The sequence below is a fragment of the Kryptolebias marmoratus genome, linkage group LG19, assembly GCF_001649575.2.
Source record: "Kryptolebias marmoratus isolate JLee-2015 linkage group LG19, ASM164957v2, whole genome shotgun sequence".
Lineage (NCBI taxonomy): Eukaryota > Metazoa > Chordata > Actinopteri > Cyprinodontiformes > Rivulidae > Kryptolebias > Kryptolebias marmoratus.
Genome location: NC_051448.1, coordinates 15,392,448 through 15,407,829, shown reverse-complemented (window position 1 = coordinate 15,407,829; position 15,382 = coordinate 15,392,448). Strand labels below are relative to the sequence as shown.

At 45.0% G+C, this 15,382-nt stretch overlaps 1 protein-coding gene across 1 annotated transcript in view; it reads right to left on the bottom strand.

The window, feature by feature from the left end:
• lrfn5b (leucine rich repeat and fibronectin type III domain containing 5b) overlaps window positions 1-14,361 on the bottom strand; it is a 19,998-nt gene extending 5,637 nt beyond the window's left edge. The window contains exons 1-3 of the mRNA XM_017409009.3: window positions 13,479-14,361; window positions 4,582-5,497; window positions 3,084-3,258 (exon numbers count right to left, since the gene is read on the bottom strand). Of these exons, the coding sequence (XP_017264498.1) occupies window positions 3,084-3,258; window positions 4,582-5,472 (1,066 nt within the window). The 5' untranslated portion in view covers window positions 5,473-5,497; window positions 13,479-14,361. The remainder of the gene's footprint in view (window positions 1-3,083; window positions 3,259-4,581; window positions 5,498-13,478) is intronic.
• Window positions 14,362-15,382: the final 1,021 nt, after the last annotated feature.

The window sequence follows — 15,382 nt, the reverse complement described above, 5'->3', positions numbered from 1 at the left end:
AAAAAAAAACAAAAACAAAAAACAAAAAACAAAAAACAAAAACAATATAAGGACAATTGTTGCAAAAAGTTCAAGAAAACCCTTGAAAGTTTCCATAAGTTTACCTCATTTAATTCTCTGGGGTAATAAAAGATGCCACTGTTAAATATTGATATAATTAAAATCATAGAAGGAAAGCTTATTGCTCTGAGCCTTTTTAGACCAGAGTTTTAGCTTAAGATCATCTTATAGCTTTCATACAAAACATTAATGTCTGTCTTTGTCTTTCGGTGGTGATAGTAATGATATTTGTACTTAAAAAACAAAAAACAACACAGTTACTCCTTCGGGGCATTTTTTCAGATAAGCACCATGCTGCAAGAAAAACATCATCCTAAAGGTTGTCATAGGAAATCAAGCTGCTAACCTCGAAGACCGAACTGGACACAGGCTGTTCTTTTAATGAATGTAAATAATAACTGGATTGGAGCAGCTCTCATATGTTTTCAGCCTGATTTCGTGGACACGGTTTATCTGGCGCTTGTCCTTATAAGTGGGGCCTGTTTAGAAGAACAGTTCTAAGCCCGAAACAGGAGCTCGGGTTTGTTTTGGACGTGTCAGGAGCGGAGAGCGATGCAGAATGTCAGTCTCACTCATCTTTGAAAGGATCACAGAGGTGGAGACTGCAATCCGCTCAGGACCGACACTGGTGAACGACCTGTCAGTCGCAGCAGGAAGGCCGGCCTTCAGTTTAGAGGACCACGTCCAAGTCATGGTAAATACAAATAAAGGCCTAGCTTTTCTTGAGGGAATGCACATCGCCCGCCGCCTCTTTTCCGCCATTTTAGTCAAATCTTGAAAGTTACGACACTCACCATCTCAAGCAACATCGTGAGATCTCGCAGACATTGTTAGCGCCAGGAGTATGTTATGTGAATGACTCTCAGCTACTACCACACCAAATTTTAGCTCAATATCTGTCAAACTGACCGAGTTGGAGCCATTTTTGTGTTGGCTAATATTGCTAAGCTGTGGCGGCCATCTTACATTGTGCTGACCTCCAAAGTCAAACGGTTGTAGGCGTACATCCGATGACCACTTCCTAAGAGATCTGTTCAAATCCGTCCAGTGGTTCATGAGATATTTTGCTAACAGACAAACAATGAGCACTATCGCCCGCCTTTCACCTTTCAGCGCTGCATGATAAATGTAATAAAACTAGCGGCGATATTTGCCTTTTGGAAAAGATTACATGCACCTCCTGCAGAAAATACTTGACCTTTTAAACATTCTTACAAAGAATTTCTCTTAATTGTGATTCTCATGTTTAAGTTTTGTTTACTATATTTTCAGCATACCTACAGAAAACTAAGAACTATTCAGTATTATATAAGAATAAGCTCCTACCCTGTTAGTGTATTTTTATCTTACTTTTTTTTTAAGTCCTGGTTTCCGATGGTTTTTATGCCTCTTTGTGGGCATAAAATTAATCAAAAGTGAATGCGATGCAGCATTACGTAACATCCCATAAACAGTGTGCTTGATCCTATAAGTATACAGATCTCATGCATTTAACAAACTGAGCTGTTTGTCTCCTTTTTCACTGTAGTGCAGCAGCTGAAGGGAGGAGAAGGGAGATTAGTCGTCGCACTGAGAATTCATCAGACCACACTTTCCTGTTTGGTAACGAGGCGGGCTGGATCAACAACAACAACTGTTTATGTGGCTGTTTTAATAAAACCCAAACCTGATCAACCTGATCTTGGGGCTCACAGCTAAGCTGCTGCTTCTTGTCTCGTGTTTAAGAAGCTGATATTCTTTCATATTCAGCAAAAGGAGGAGGTGTGTCTGTCTGTGAGCAAAGTATCTCATGAACCACTGGGCAGATTTTAATGAAACTTCCAGGAAATAATGATCGGATGCACCTTCACAGCTGATTAACTTTTGGAGGTAAACCAATTCAAGATGGCCACCATAGGCAAATGACTTCAGGAAGCACAAAAGTGGCTGAAATTCAGCCAGTTTTACAGCTATTGAGCTAAACCTTCGTGTGATGGTAGCTGAGAGTCATTCATGTCACACATGCTATGTGCTACTCATTGCACAATATGTTTGTTTAAAACCTCTATTTGTCTGTTAGCAAAATATCTCATGAACCACTGGACCGGGTTTAATGAACCTTTCAGAGAACAACCATTGTATAAACATCTATGATCAAAAGTGATCTTAACTCAAAGAACAAATTGGTGTGGTAGTAGCTGAGAGTTGTCCACAATGCATACTCTGAGTGTTACAGTTTATGATAACACGTTAAATTGTGCGTAATAATATTTCTAAGGATTAACCAAAACGGCTCCAACTCTGTTATTTCTCAACACAAAATGATCTTGTCAGGCTGTAGGCATTCCTTCGAGGGACTGCTAGGCCTTTAATTTTTTAACAAGTTTCTCACTTCACTTTGGTTGCCCACTACAATAAATGCCATCGTCTTGTTGAAAACCTGCATATTAGTTTGCCTCGGCCCCTCTTGTCACATTCTGTCTGGAGCGCCTTCCTCTTTCATGCCCTCCAACCCCAAAAGGCCAAGTCTGCTCCGATTGGTCAGCTAATTGGCTCAAACTTGCCTGACAGCTACTACCGCGTCTCCCGAAGCCGGAAAGAACATCTACAAGGCGAGACACTCTATTACTGTGTTACAATGTGATGTGACAAGCTTGGACTTTCAGGCAGCCGAGCAGCAGTGGGAGAATAACTCCCTTCAATGTAGACATTGGGGTTTTTAATAAGCTATAACACACTCGCAGAGAGAGGAATCCATAAAAAAAAAAACTAATACGGGCACTTTAAGCTGGGATGTAATACTTGTTTAAGGTGTGAGAACAAACACAAGCGCCTATCAAAAAAAAAAAAAAAGAAGACGTCATTTTTCATCTTCTTGTTTATTATATCAGTACGTAAGGCTGCATGTCTCCACTATCTCAGCTTTATCATCTCCTGTGGACACATACTTCACTCTTTAGGTTTTTTTTTTTCTGTGTGTACAAGCAAACAACTAATTCGATTCAGTCAACATCACAAGCGCAGCCGGCGGGATGTAAACACACCGGAGTCCTTGACGGTGCTGATGAGGATCTCCAGCGTTCCGTCCGCGTGGACCGCTGCCCTGGAGGAGTTGGACATGAGGCGTCCGTCCGGTGCAATCCAGTGGATATTGGGGTCGGGGTCACCCCTGGCTTTGCAGCGCAAGGTCACGCTCTGACCCTCCAAAGCTCGCAGCTCCTGCGGCAGAGGGAGGAGCACGTTACAGACGAGAGGACAAAACTCTGAGTTCAACGCAGTGGAAAAACAGGAACTGTTCACAGCGATCATGTCTCCATTGACGAGGTTGAGTTTTACAGCCTCTCCAAAGCTGACATCATGATATCGAATCAAGGTTTTTCATAACAGCACGATAATCAACATGACAAAAGACTGCAGTGTACTGAAATCCAAGTCATTTCTGCAGAACGGGTCTGCTGCATGTAAATGAGTTGATGTTGCTATAGTTATTTGGCAAGGATTCGATCCAATAACTCTGCTTGGATGCACGGCTGGGGGACTAATTTGGTTCCAGCTTCCACCGTGTTTAAAGAGCCTCACCTTCCAGTCACCATTAAGCATGCTAATGATCTAAGAGAGAAGTTCCTGAACTTCTCTGAAAACTTGACCGCAGACCTTTAGTTCCGCGTGAGGTGTCTTTAAGGAGTGATGTCGTTATAATAATCTGTTAATGGCAGGTTTGCCGGTTCTTTTAGGACTCCTCACACGTTGTGAGAGTCCAGGGAACCACAACATGCTTCGTTGGATTGGCTAAAGTGGTTTCTGGCTCAGAGGGTGCAACATAGTGGCTTGAAGCAGTACTTGGCTTGTTTGAAGCAGTGTTCAGTGGAAAGGTTTTTAACAATTAATATCTTACCTGTTGTAGATAGCTCTTTGTATGACCTTCATTTTGACCATTTCTATGCAACTAGTATTTTGAGGATACAATAGGTTTTTTGTGCCCACAGCTCCACATTTATGGTAGGCAAATTTGGACTGGTTTTTAAATAATCGTTGCTTATTGTCAGTGTGGTTTTTATATGTGGAGGCTTGCCTGGTATGTTTTCTGTCAGCTCCTGTGTAGGAGTCCAAACAAAGCTCTAGCGCTCTTGAGACGGGTTGGAGAGGCGAAATTCAGGTGGCTTTGAGACGTCCATGACGACTCTGTGACTACTTTGAGAGAAAATTTGTTGCGGGCATTTTTAACACATTCAAAACTCAAGCAACGACACTGCAAGCCACCGTGACTCATGCATGGACACTGAGAACCCCCGCAAACATCGTGAGACACTCTGGAAACTTCCTCATGAATGCCTTTCACCAGCTGATCTCAGCCCAGTGAAATATCTGCAGTAAGCCTGCTCGGTCTCGCTATTAGCTTATGGGTCCTGTCCGAATTAAACGCTATTTCAAGCTGAGTTTGTTTAAAGAGCTACTTACAACAGGTAACATCTTAATTGCTTGTTGCTTTCCCACTGAACCCCACTTCTTTATTAGTTTACAGTTCATTTCATTGGTCTTTACCTGAGAATGCCTGGTGATAAGAGGAGGCTCACACAGGAACTCTTCCTCCGAAACAGTCCAGAAATAGCGTCCAGCCAGGTGTTGGGGTGAAGCGCAGGTCTCCAGATCGTCCTCCCGCCGCAGCCTCCGCAGCCACAGCAGCTCGCAGTTACACCTCAGCGGGTTCCCTCCGAAGCTCAGCGCGAACGACGAAGGCCCCATTATCCCAGAGGTGGCCAGGACCCCTGCCCTTTGGAAAACGGGGTCAGGAGGGAGCTTCTGGAGCTTGTTGGAGGTCACGTCCAGCCTCTTTAGCTTCTGCAGCCCAGAGAACGTACCCTCTGGGATCAGGCTGAGCATGTTATGGTCCAAATTGAGCGTATGGAGATTGGACATCCTCTGAATGGCCACCCATGGGACACTTTCCAAGTTGTTGTACGATAAATCCAGCTCCTCCAGTGCCGTTAGGTCATTAAAGGCCCCGATGTGAATGTGGGTGAGCTGGTTGTTGTTGAGGATGAGGTGGTGCAGCTTGGACATCCCACTGAAGGTGTCGTTGGTTATGCGGGTCAGCCGGTTGCTGTCTAAGTGAAGGGCTCGTAGGTTCTCCAGGTCCTTGAAGGCATACGGTGCAATGGATCCGATAGTGTTTCGGGAGAGCGTCAGGTCCACCAGCTTGGTCATGTTCGCAAAGTCTTTCCGTTTAATGCTGGTTACAAAGTTGTCCCCGAGCCGCATCTCCACCGTGTGCCTGTCGATGTTCGGCGGCACGAACAGCAGCCCCTTTTTGTCACACAGAGTCGCCAGATTGGGGTTGAGCATCTGACAGTTGCAGCGTTTGGGGCAGATTTGAACTTTGTGAGCCTTTGCAGCCACGCCGAGGACCATCAGGTACACCAGGAGCAACTCCATTTGGGTTAAAATTGGGCTAACAGACCTAAAAAGACACAAACAAGGCAAAAAGGCACAATGAGAAGAGTAAGCTCTTTATAAAACGGATACAAATTACACTTCCTTGTTTTGTAATTGTATCATATTTGCACCCACACGGTAAGAAAACTCCCTATAAATGAGAAACTGGGGGATTCTGCCTGGAAGTTAAAGCTTTTTTCACCAGATTTGTAACATTAACCCTGCCAACTCAAAGCTTAGGGAATCCAAATTGTGGGCAGGAAGCTAAGCAAGTCAAAGCCTGAGCAAACAATAAAAGCTGTGCAATTAGACATGAAACTAATTAGTCACCTGCGGACTTGACAGTGAAACATCCCCGGTAATCTGGTATAATTTTTTTGTGGCAGTTTTTCCCTTCAAGCTCCCGTTCCCCTGATCCTACTTTTTATGATATGATAATACAAGTCCTTTTATGTTTGTGTACAGAAGGATGAAAGTCTAGACTGGCAGTTCGGAGCCTCATAAGAATTAGATGGATATCTCTCAGGATCATATCGCCAATAGGAAGGGATGATTGGGGCCCGCTGCCTCGGTGAGGATGTGCTATCCTGTGCTATTGATTTTCTCTCTGCTCTCTCTGCTGCTTCTTTTACTTATGACACAGTTGAGACGGGGGATAAGATGGGATCCATCTGATGAATCCGGAGACATTGTCAGGGATGTAGAATGCCATAAAAACTAAGACCTTGGAGATCAGATCACAGCTCTGCAGGTGTAACACACCATGTATCAGAGCAAGAGTGACATTGGACAGGATTGTATGATGCAGTTTTGGGCTCTGAGGGTATCCCATTACAGTACACAGAAAGGCACAACAATCCAATCAAGTACAGAAAACAGAGGATTCCGTGCACAAAACACAAATAATTATAGGTCTAGTATTCCTTGAAGGAATGCATATTGTCTGCCACCTTATAGGTTTTAGACTAAGATCATCTTGTGTCGAGAAATGAGGGAGTTATAACCGTTTTAGTCAAACCTCGAAAATAACGTTGTGCGCCACCTCACACAGTAATCTCGAGGTGTCGCACAATGTGTTAGTGCTAAAAGTATATGCCGTGAATAATTCTCAGCTACAACCATATCAAATTTTAGCTCAGTATCCGTAAAACCGATTGAGCTACAGCCATTAAGGTCAGTTAGGTGTGGCGGACATCGAGAATTGGATTGGCTCCAAAGGTTTAATAGTTCTAGATGTACAACCCGTGATCACTTTCTGTGAGTTTCGTTAAAATCCGTCCAGTGGTTCATGAGATATTTTGATAAGAGGGCGAACAATAAAAAAGACAGTTCCCACCAGTGTTAGCTCTTGGAGAGTGCATGAAGCTAAAAACGTTTATGCTTCGAAAGCATCTTCCGCAGCTGAGCGGTGACACACAGCTCACGGTGCAATAACCTCGCCCTTCTGAGTGAGCGGAAAACCTCATAAAGGAAAACAGTGGACCGGACAGGAGTGACACACTGCCAAGTGAGGCCAGTTGTTTTGGTTTTTTTTTTGTTCTTGCACAAGGAGAATGGATGTGAAGGAAGTCATGGTGGCATGATCGCTGACAGCAGTTGCATTTTGACAGCCCAGCCTGTCAAAAGTATCCCAGCCTGACAAGGAGGCCGGAACGAGGTCGCCTTCAAATGGTCCATAATAGCGAGGGGAGGAATATTATTACAGCAAACACGCTGACATTTTTATGAGCGCTGCAGACGAAGCAGCGACGAAGAAATGTCTTTTCCTGACCCATTTTTATGTGGGACAACTTCACCAAATTGCACAAGATTTGTGGGTTTCATTCCGAGGTGTGGTGGTGCGTGGATCTGAGTTGGTGAGAAATGGGGTGTGCAGCCATTACGGAACGCTGCCATGATTCTTCCTAAAGGCAGACTCAGTCCTCGGCCTCAAGCAGGGCTGAGCAGCTAGTTGTTTCCAATTGCCTGTGTCGCAATTTAGCATCTGCTCTAATATACGCGCACATCTGAGGGAACGCTACAACAGCTGAGGTGCACTGTGTGTGTGTGTGTTGATAGCCACCGCCTCCCGCTCTGACTGAATGGTACGGCCTCTGATTGTGCAATGAGGCAGAGGGGACCTGCTACTTCCACACTCAAATGGTCGCTGAAGACGTGGTATCGATTCACTCTGCAGAGATGAGACACTTTTTGTTTGTTGTTGCTGAAAACCCAGCCAAACGTGAAGAGAACTGTTGCAAAGATAATCCTTTTGAAATTTGTTCGGCGAGGGCAAAAGGACGCCCAAGCCGCGGGGCAGGAAATATCTGTTACCGGCCCCCTTTAATTTGCATTTAATTATGGCTGTTCCACAGAGATTTGCATAACAGGTTGGACTCATCAGGTACATGGACAAATAAGTAGATAATCAATTAATGCATTCATCAATCACGCACTTGATCTTTAAATGTCACACCCCCAGAAATTCATTAACATCCAGGTTGCAGAGCTCATTTCTGCGAGGCGACACGGGAGGCCCGAGATAAACAAGAAAGCAGACCGTTTTATTGATGCATCAACCGTAATCTTCGTTTTAGTCAATCAAACTTTCGTTTACTACCTCTGAGCAGGTACCTCCACCCTTAGAGAACAGAGCAGACTGACAGCTCACACCCACGCATGCAATGCGGGTGGGTGGATTTGGGCCTGTTGGAGGAGGCTCGCCGCACAGCAAGCTCCAGCTTCAGACACACATTCATGTGCGGCGGCAGAATACTTCAGCAGAGGATGTCTCTGGTATTCCCGGGGTAGCATTTGCCAAGAAAATCCTTCTGCAGCGTGCTGCATGCCAATCAGCCGGCGAGGTCACGGGGGGATATGTTTTCAGATGGTCTAACTTATGGTGGAGATCATGGGAGGAAGCCTCTGCGATCCATGTCTGGGCAGGAACTCAGGGAAAGCAGCCCTGCGTGAGTAAGGAAGTTAATGAGATCTGCTTGTGGCTCCACGCAGGTCAAAACGGCAGCGTCTCACCCAAGTTACTCAGGGATGAGCGGCCGGACGTCTGCCACTGCCAAAAATAAGCTCCGCTGTGTCACAGGAGGGTGAACCGATGCTACAGCATGACGGCAAAATGGTATCGACAAAGCAGTGAAACGGGCCTTCTGCCTTATGAGGCCAAATGGAGCTGCTGCATCTCATGAAATGGATCGTATTTTCACTCAGCTGCCATTATGGCAAGCCATTTGTGCATTTATTCCATATCCCTGATATCAAACACCATTTTTGTCCAGTAATTCACAGCTATGCTCCACTAGTTGCACTAGTTCAACATTTTAGTGCATTAGTTTAATAAAGATTCTTACTAGTAACTCTTTTATGCCAACTAGTACCACTTTTGCCTAACTAGTTGAAGCAGAAGTCATTTTAGCCAGCCATTTTGTTACACTAGTAGCCCAGAAGTCTCAACTAGTTGGCTTTTTGACGCACTAATGAACCACTGAACCAAACTAGTGTTGTACAGGTTAAGTAGTAAGCATCAAAAATCCTTACATGTAAACTAGTCAACACAAATTATGCCCACTCGCCGAATAGAGACTGTTAAATGTGTAAACTAGTAAACTAGAGCGACCTAGAGTGGTAGACTGGTAAACTCTAAAATATGCACTGGTCAACTAGTTAACACTGTTTTGTCATTCTAGTTAACTAGTGCACCTGCAAAATGTCAACTAGTCAATGAGTGCACCTAATATGTCAACTAATTAACTTGTAAGGCCAAAAAGGTTTTAACTAGTGAGCTTTTAGGGCATTACTAGTTAACTAGTGCAACTAAATTTGGCCTTACTAGTTGGGTAGTTGACATTTTAGGCACGCTCGTTGACTAATTGGCAATTTATAGGCACACTAGTTAACTAGTAAAGACAAAAATGTGTCAACTAGTAAACATTTTGGTGTTTATTAGCCGACCACTTAAATGCCCAGGTTGCACTAGTTGACAAGTAGGTACATTTGAAAGTCACTAGGTGACTAGGAGGCACAATATCTACTAGTTTGGCTCAGTTAAAAAGCCAACTAAGTAGTTGGGACATTTTGGCTACTTGTGTGGCAAAATGACTGGCTAGCATGAATTTTACTCCAACTAGTTGAGTAAAAGTGCCACTAGTTGGTAAAAAAGTGTGACTTGTAAAAGTGTTTGTTGAACTATCGTACCAAAATGTTGACCTACTGTGACCAAATGTGCAACTAGTACAGTATGGTCGCAATCTAGTGGGTAAAAATGAGGCTTTTTATCCAGAACATGGAATAAATAGACAAGCGGCTGTCACAGAGTCCAAACAGCCTGACCAAAGACGGGTGCTCTCATGGAGCATCTAACTAACACCTTGGGTTGTCGTAAATGTGTGGATGTGCTCTGACACCATCTTCCCTGCAAAGTCTGCCGATGTTAGAGTGTGATAACTCTTGGGTGACAGCCTTGATGCCATGGCAACACAGAAAACGTCGTTATTTTTTTTTTGGGTGCGATGTGATCGCGGGCTGCTTTTCAGGCAACCTCATAAGATCTGGAACGAAGGTTGCGATCGAAGGCTGTGGCAGACCTGTTCATAACACAGTGACGACGACGAGGCTGTACATTCAGCCGAACGTTCCTGCCTCTCTCTCCCTCTCTCCTTTGTGTGTGTGTGTGTGTGTGTGTGTCAGGGAGGACAGCATACTAAGCAGAGCCCTCTGCATCAATAGAAGTGCTGTTCATTAGAATCTACATTTCCTCCTTGTAATTCCGAGAGTTTCATTTCACACAGCAACACCAGATATCCCGTGTTAATTTGATCTGATGGAAATCTCCCAGCACCAGCATGGGTCAAACACTTCCTGTGTTCTTCATGTTGCGCTTAAGGTTAGCTGGGGAGAAAGCCACATCCTAGTTCTTACTGTACCTTAAATTTGAGTCTTTATGTTTGCACTGCTGCAGTGAACGAGACCTGCGTTCCAGAAAGAGGGAACTGTAAAAACCTTGAACTCCTTTTCTGAAAATTATCCACATCATAGTTGTATTAACTGACTATTATTTGTCATGTGAGGTGTTTTACTTTTTTTTTGTTTTAGCCCATTTCCTTTGGCGCAATTATTTCCACAGTGATGGCTTTGGCCTCTTTGACGGCATGTGTATCATCTGTATGAATATTCATCGTTTTAGGATGACAGGGAGAATATGCTGGGGCCGAAAACTGCAAATGTAACTGAGTTATCACGATTATTAGTGGTTTTCTCACAATGACCGAGAGAAAACCACTTGGAGCCAGACCATCTACTATTGTTATGATAACATATTCATCTCGGAAGATACTGTCTGTTTGTTTTAAAGATATAAGGATCACGAAGCAGAAAGACAGAGCTGACTACAATGGTAAATGGGAACGTTTTGATCAAAGAGCTTGTCCAATCTGTTAGTGCTTGGAGTAGATGTTGAGGATGACTCTCAGCTACCACACTAACATGTATATATAGTATATTTTGCTAACATGACAGACAAACACACAGGCACGCCTTTATTCGCATTCTGTCCCAATGTTAAATGCCCCTGTGGGTTTTTAAGCAGGCTTACATTTGGTGGGCCCCGTGTGGGTTTGCCTATTCATTTCTTCCAACCCAAATAGGCCCAATTGGAGTCGTCCATTTCGAAACCAACGCCAAACTCATGCGGGGCTGATCTAACAAATTGCCTTCGAGTTATCAGGCTCTGCCTTTTCTCATTCGCCTTTAAAGCCCCAGATGAGAACAGAGCGTTGCTGTGAAGTAAATGTCAGCAGATACCCATCGGAATGCACTCAGATTAATATTTGAAGTCAAACGCCTCAAGATAAACAGTAGGTGCCATTAAACCGTGGAGAAGAAGACAGGAGGGAAAAATGCTGGGAAAATAACACGAAAACCAGACATGGAAATGTGATATTTCTGTAAGGTTCATCCAGATGATCTTTAGATTTGATTGGAGAGAGTTTCGCAAATGTTATAAAATGAACCATTTGCGTTTAGATTATATTTACGTGGACAAATCTGCAAGTTCCTAATTGCGAGGAAGTTTAAAACGCTGAAATTCAACTTCCACTGTGTGCCGTATGAGGGATTTCTTTCATATGGCTTTTACTGAGGCTGCACAATGTATTAAATGTTTGATAATATTGCAACAGCAATGTGCGCATTAGCAAAACTGCAAAACATCCCAATAAATTTCAGACACAAACTGTGAATCAAACATATTTACAGTATTTGTATCCAGCTAGGTAGCCTCAGCAAACACACAATGGCTAAAACTCAGTCAGTTTTAAGGCTACTGAGCTAAAATTTGCTGCGGTTGTCACTGAGAGTCATCTCCAACACTGACCGATGTGCTGACCGATCACAAGAGATCTGTTCCACTCACTGTTACAATCATCTCTGCCTGTCTGTTAGCAAAATAACTCACAAACCGCTGGACAGATTTTAATGAAACTCTCAGAAAGTAGTCACTGGATGTCACTCCAACTCAAGATGGCTGCCACAGCTAATCAACCTTAGCCGACACAAAAATAGGTGCTGCCACATCTCGCAGGATCTCGCGACTTTGCACTTTTGTCGTTTACGTACAGGTTCGGACCCAAGCAACTCCGTCCTTTCTCATGACAGAACAATTTGAAGTTACAACGTTGGCATGGAAGCCGGCGGGTGACATGTGTTCCTGCTGCAGGTTTACCAATACTGCAACAGCAATGTGCATGTAATCAATAACCCAAAGGTTTCCAGTGAGCTGCAGACACCAACCACTTGCCAACAATATGAATCTGGCAACCAGATGGACCCAAGTCCCCTGAATACCCACAGCCAGCACATGGAGGTGGCCTTGAGCATTGTGATGACAGAACACGGGGGTTTATTGCAACTGGCATTGCAATGCTCAGCACTATTGCATGTTTTCCTCTTATATGTGTGAAAACGAGGGCAGCCAGAGTGAAATTCATTACCCTTGCACTCATTTTCTCTCTGCCGAAGACCTTGGAGATGCTGTGGCTTCCACCTCGCTCGGCGACGAAACGACTAAATAATTTATCTGTCCCCCCCCAACACACACACACACAACCACCACCACCACCTTATCGAAGCTGTAATCACAAAGCATTGCTCAGCCCAGCATGTGTAGCACGGGCACGAGTGTGCGTCCATTTTTTTTTTAATTCTTCAGCAAAAAGACAAAGGCTCGCACGGAGAGTGGCGTGTAAAATTTGGGTCAGCGAATATGAGGCGGCGTGGCGCGCAGGACCAGGAGCCACCTATCTCACGTCTCGGCCTCCCTCGGCGGCAAACGCACACACTGAGCACATTCACACGGCACCCAGGAGCAAACAGAAGCAGCAAAAAACGAGGCGTGGGCTTGGCTTCGCTGGGGTAGCAGTTACAATGGTGCCTGGGGCACTCATGAATAATAAGAGACTGATAACCAACACTCCACACAAGACCCTTATCTGTCAATGATAGGCAGATTTCTCACTGTCCTTTTCAGTCACCTGGCAACCTGCACCCCCCCCTCTCCTTTTCTCTCCTCACACCAATTATCAGTTTAGGCTCATTTAGACTTCATTTCAATTTAAACATCAGCATCAAGATCTCACTGCATCCTCAGGGCTACTCCAAGACATGATAAACTATCTGTTGTTTTTGTTGTTTTCCCAGTATGAGAGGGACTGAATGTAATCATGGGCCAGCATAATTCTCAGTTTCACCTGTAGGAGAGAGAGAGAGAAAGAGGGAGGGGGGTAAAAAAAAGAAGAGCACAAAATGCAGCCAAGTGGGGAACTAAAAATAAATCTGACGGCGTGCCTCGAAGAATGGGGAGATTTTTTGGTGACCTTGCGGTACAAGTCAGGGGCTGACAATCCCCTGTCACATCTGAGCCCATTCAGGGACTTCAAGTCTGTTTCATAAAACACACACACACACAAACACACACCTTCATGAAAGAGTTCAGAGCTGCTGTAAAATGATCAATTTACCTTGCAGATGAAACATGAAGCCCAATCAAAGCTGGCTGTCTCTGAGCTTATTCTTTCCCTGCAGGAGGTCTGACAGCATACTGAGAGCGACCTACCCCCCTCCCCACACACACACCTCCAAAAAAAAAAAAAAAATGGGACCGACGGCAATAATTCAGGTGTCCCGAACCATCCGTCTTACAGCACGGAAAGGCCTGCAAAACCAGCGGTGCCCTTCAGGAAATCCATATCCACCGGATGGAAGACGGTTCCTCCTGCGACCCCCTTCATTGCCAAAGAGATGTTACTCCGGTTTTTTCATCCGGGTGGATGGATGGATGGATGGGTGGATGGATGGAGAGGGGAGGGAGGGAGGGTGAGGGGGGGGGGAGAAAAAAAAGAGGAGAGAGCCGCCTGAAGGGTCCCGGTGTGGCTTTCTGAGGCTGCAGCTGTGCGGAGGGGGAATCGCCTGTATTTGCGCATCCGCCTGCGTGTGCGCCTCCAGAGGGTGGGGAGAAAACGCCTCGCTCCGCTCCCCTCCGCTCCGTCCCGCCAGATGTTATAGGTCCGCGCGCGCTCGCTCGCTCGCTCGCCTAATCCCCGCCGCCTGGAAGGTCGCAGCCCGCGCGCCCTCCCCGGGTTTTTGCGCTCGCCGCCGGGCACCGAGCCGGCTCCGTTTGTGAGCAGAAGCGCCCGCCGCTCCCTCCTGTGCGCGGAATGGCAATGGGTGCGCTCCGAGGCTCGCACAGAGACCGCTTGTGTGCGCGCAGGCAGATGCGGTTGCCTCCCAGCCCCATCCCTCACGGGCAGGGCATCATCATTTATTCATGCGGACCGAACTCCGACGCGCAGAGCACGCGGCGGACTTCTGGAAAAAAAACAAAAAAAAAGAAAAACCTGGGGAAGCTGATCAGAATCAGATTGGGACAAAACAAGAGGAGGAGCGGTGCTGAGAATCCATCCACACCTTCTGGATGCAACCTTTGCAGCACCTGAAGCCAAAAATAGCAACCTACAGCTGAACCTTATGTATCACATAGATTTTTTTTTTTTTTTTGGGGGGGGGGTCAGAAAGTGGTGAGCTGGCTGAAACAGAAACACCAAACTCCCTCTGGATCAACTTGGCACTGGACCCACCATTATCTGATGCGCAGATCTTTAAAGGCTTTTGTGCAAGTTGGCAAAGTAAAGCAAAAAATATGGCGTGTGTGTGTGTGTGTGTGTGTGAGCCCCCCAATCTTATTTCTTTTTAATTTTCAAGAACAATGACTGAAACCACTCCTAGGGATTCCAGTGAAATACGTGTTGTCAACCAGAAAATTACCCCAGAGGATTCCTGCTCCAAATCCATACCACCATCCAGTCACAACGGTGAGGAATAGCAGGCAGTTGAAGCACAGCTGGGATGAGAAAAGCTTCTTCCAAACTGAATTCAATCATTCCTTGAAGGAATGCGTGTCGCCCGCCGCCTTTCATGCCAGAGTTTTAGACTAAGATTGTCTTCTGACGAGACATGATAGTGTTGCTTTTGGTCAAACCTTTGAAATCTTGGTGATATCTCGCTCAGAGTATGTGCTGGGAATCACTCTCAGTTACTACCTTGCCAAACTTTAGCTCAATATCTGTAAAAATGTTTGAGTTGTAGCCATTATTGTGTTGGTTCGTTTTGACTAGCTGTGGCAGCCATATTGAATTAGATTGACTCCAAAAGTTAATCATATATGGATGTATATCCAATAATCATTTCCTGAAAGTTTCATCAAAATCGGTTCCGTGGTTCATGAGATATTTTGCTAACGGACAAACAAGGTTGACTATAACGTTACTGCTAAAGTTTTAAGCAAAGATCTTACACAATGAGTAGCACTTGGAGTGTCCGTTGTGAATGACTCTCAGCTACAACCACACCAAATTATAGCACAATA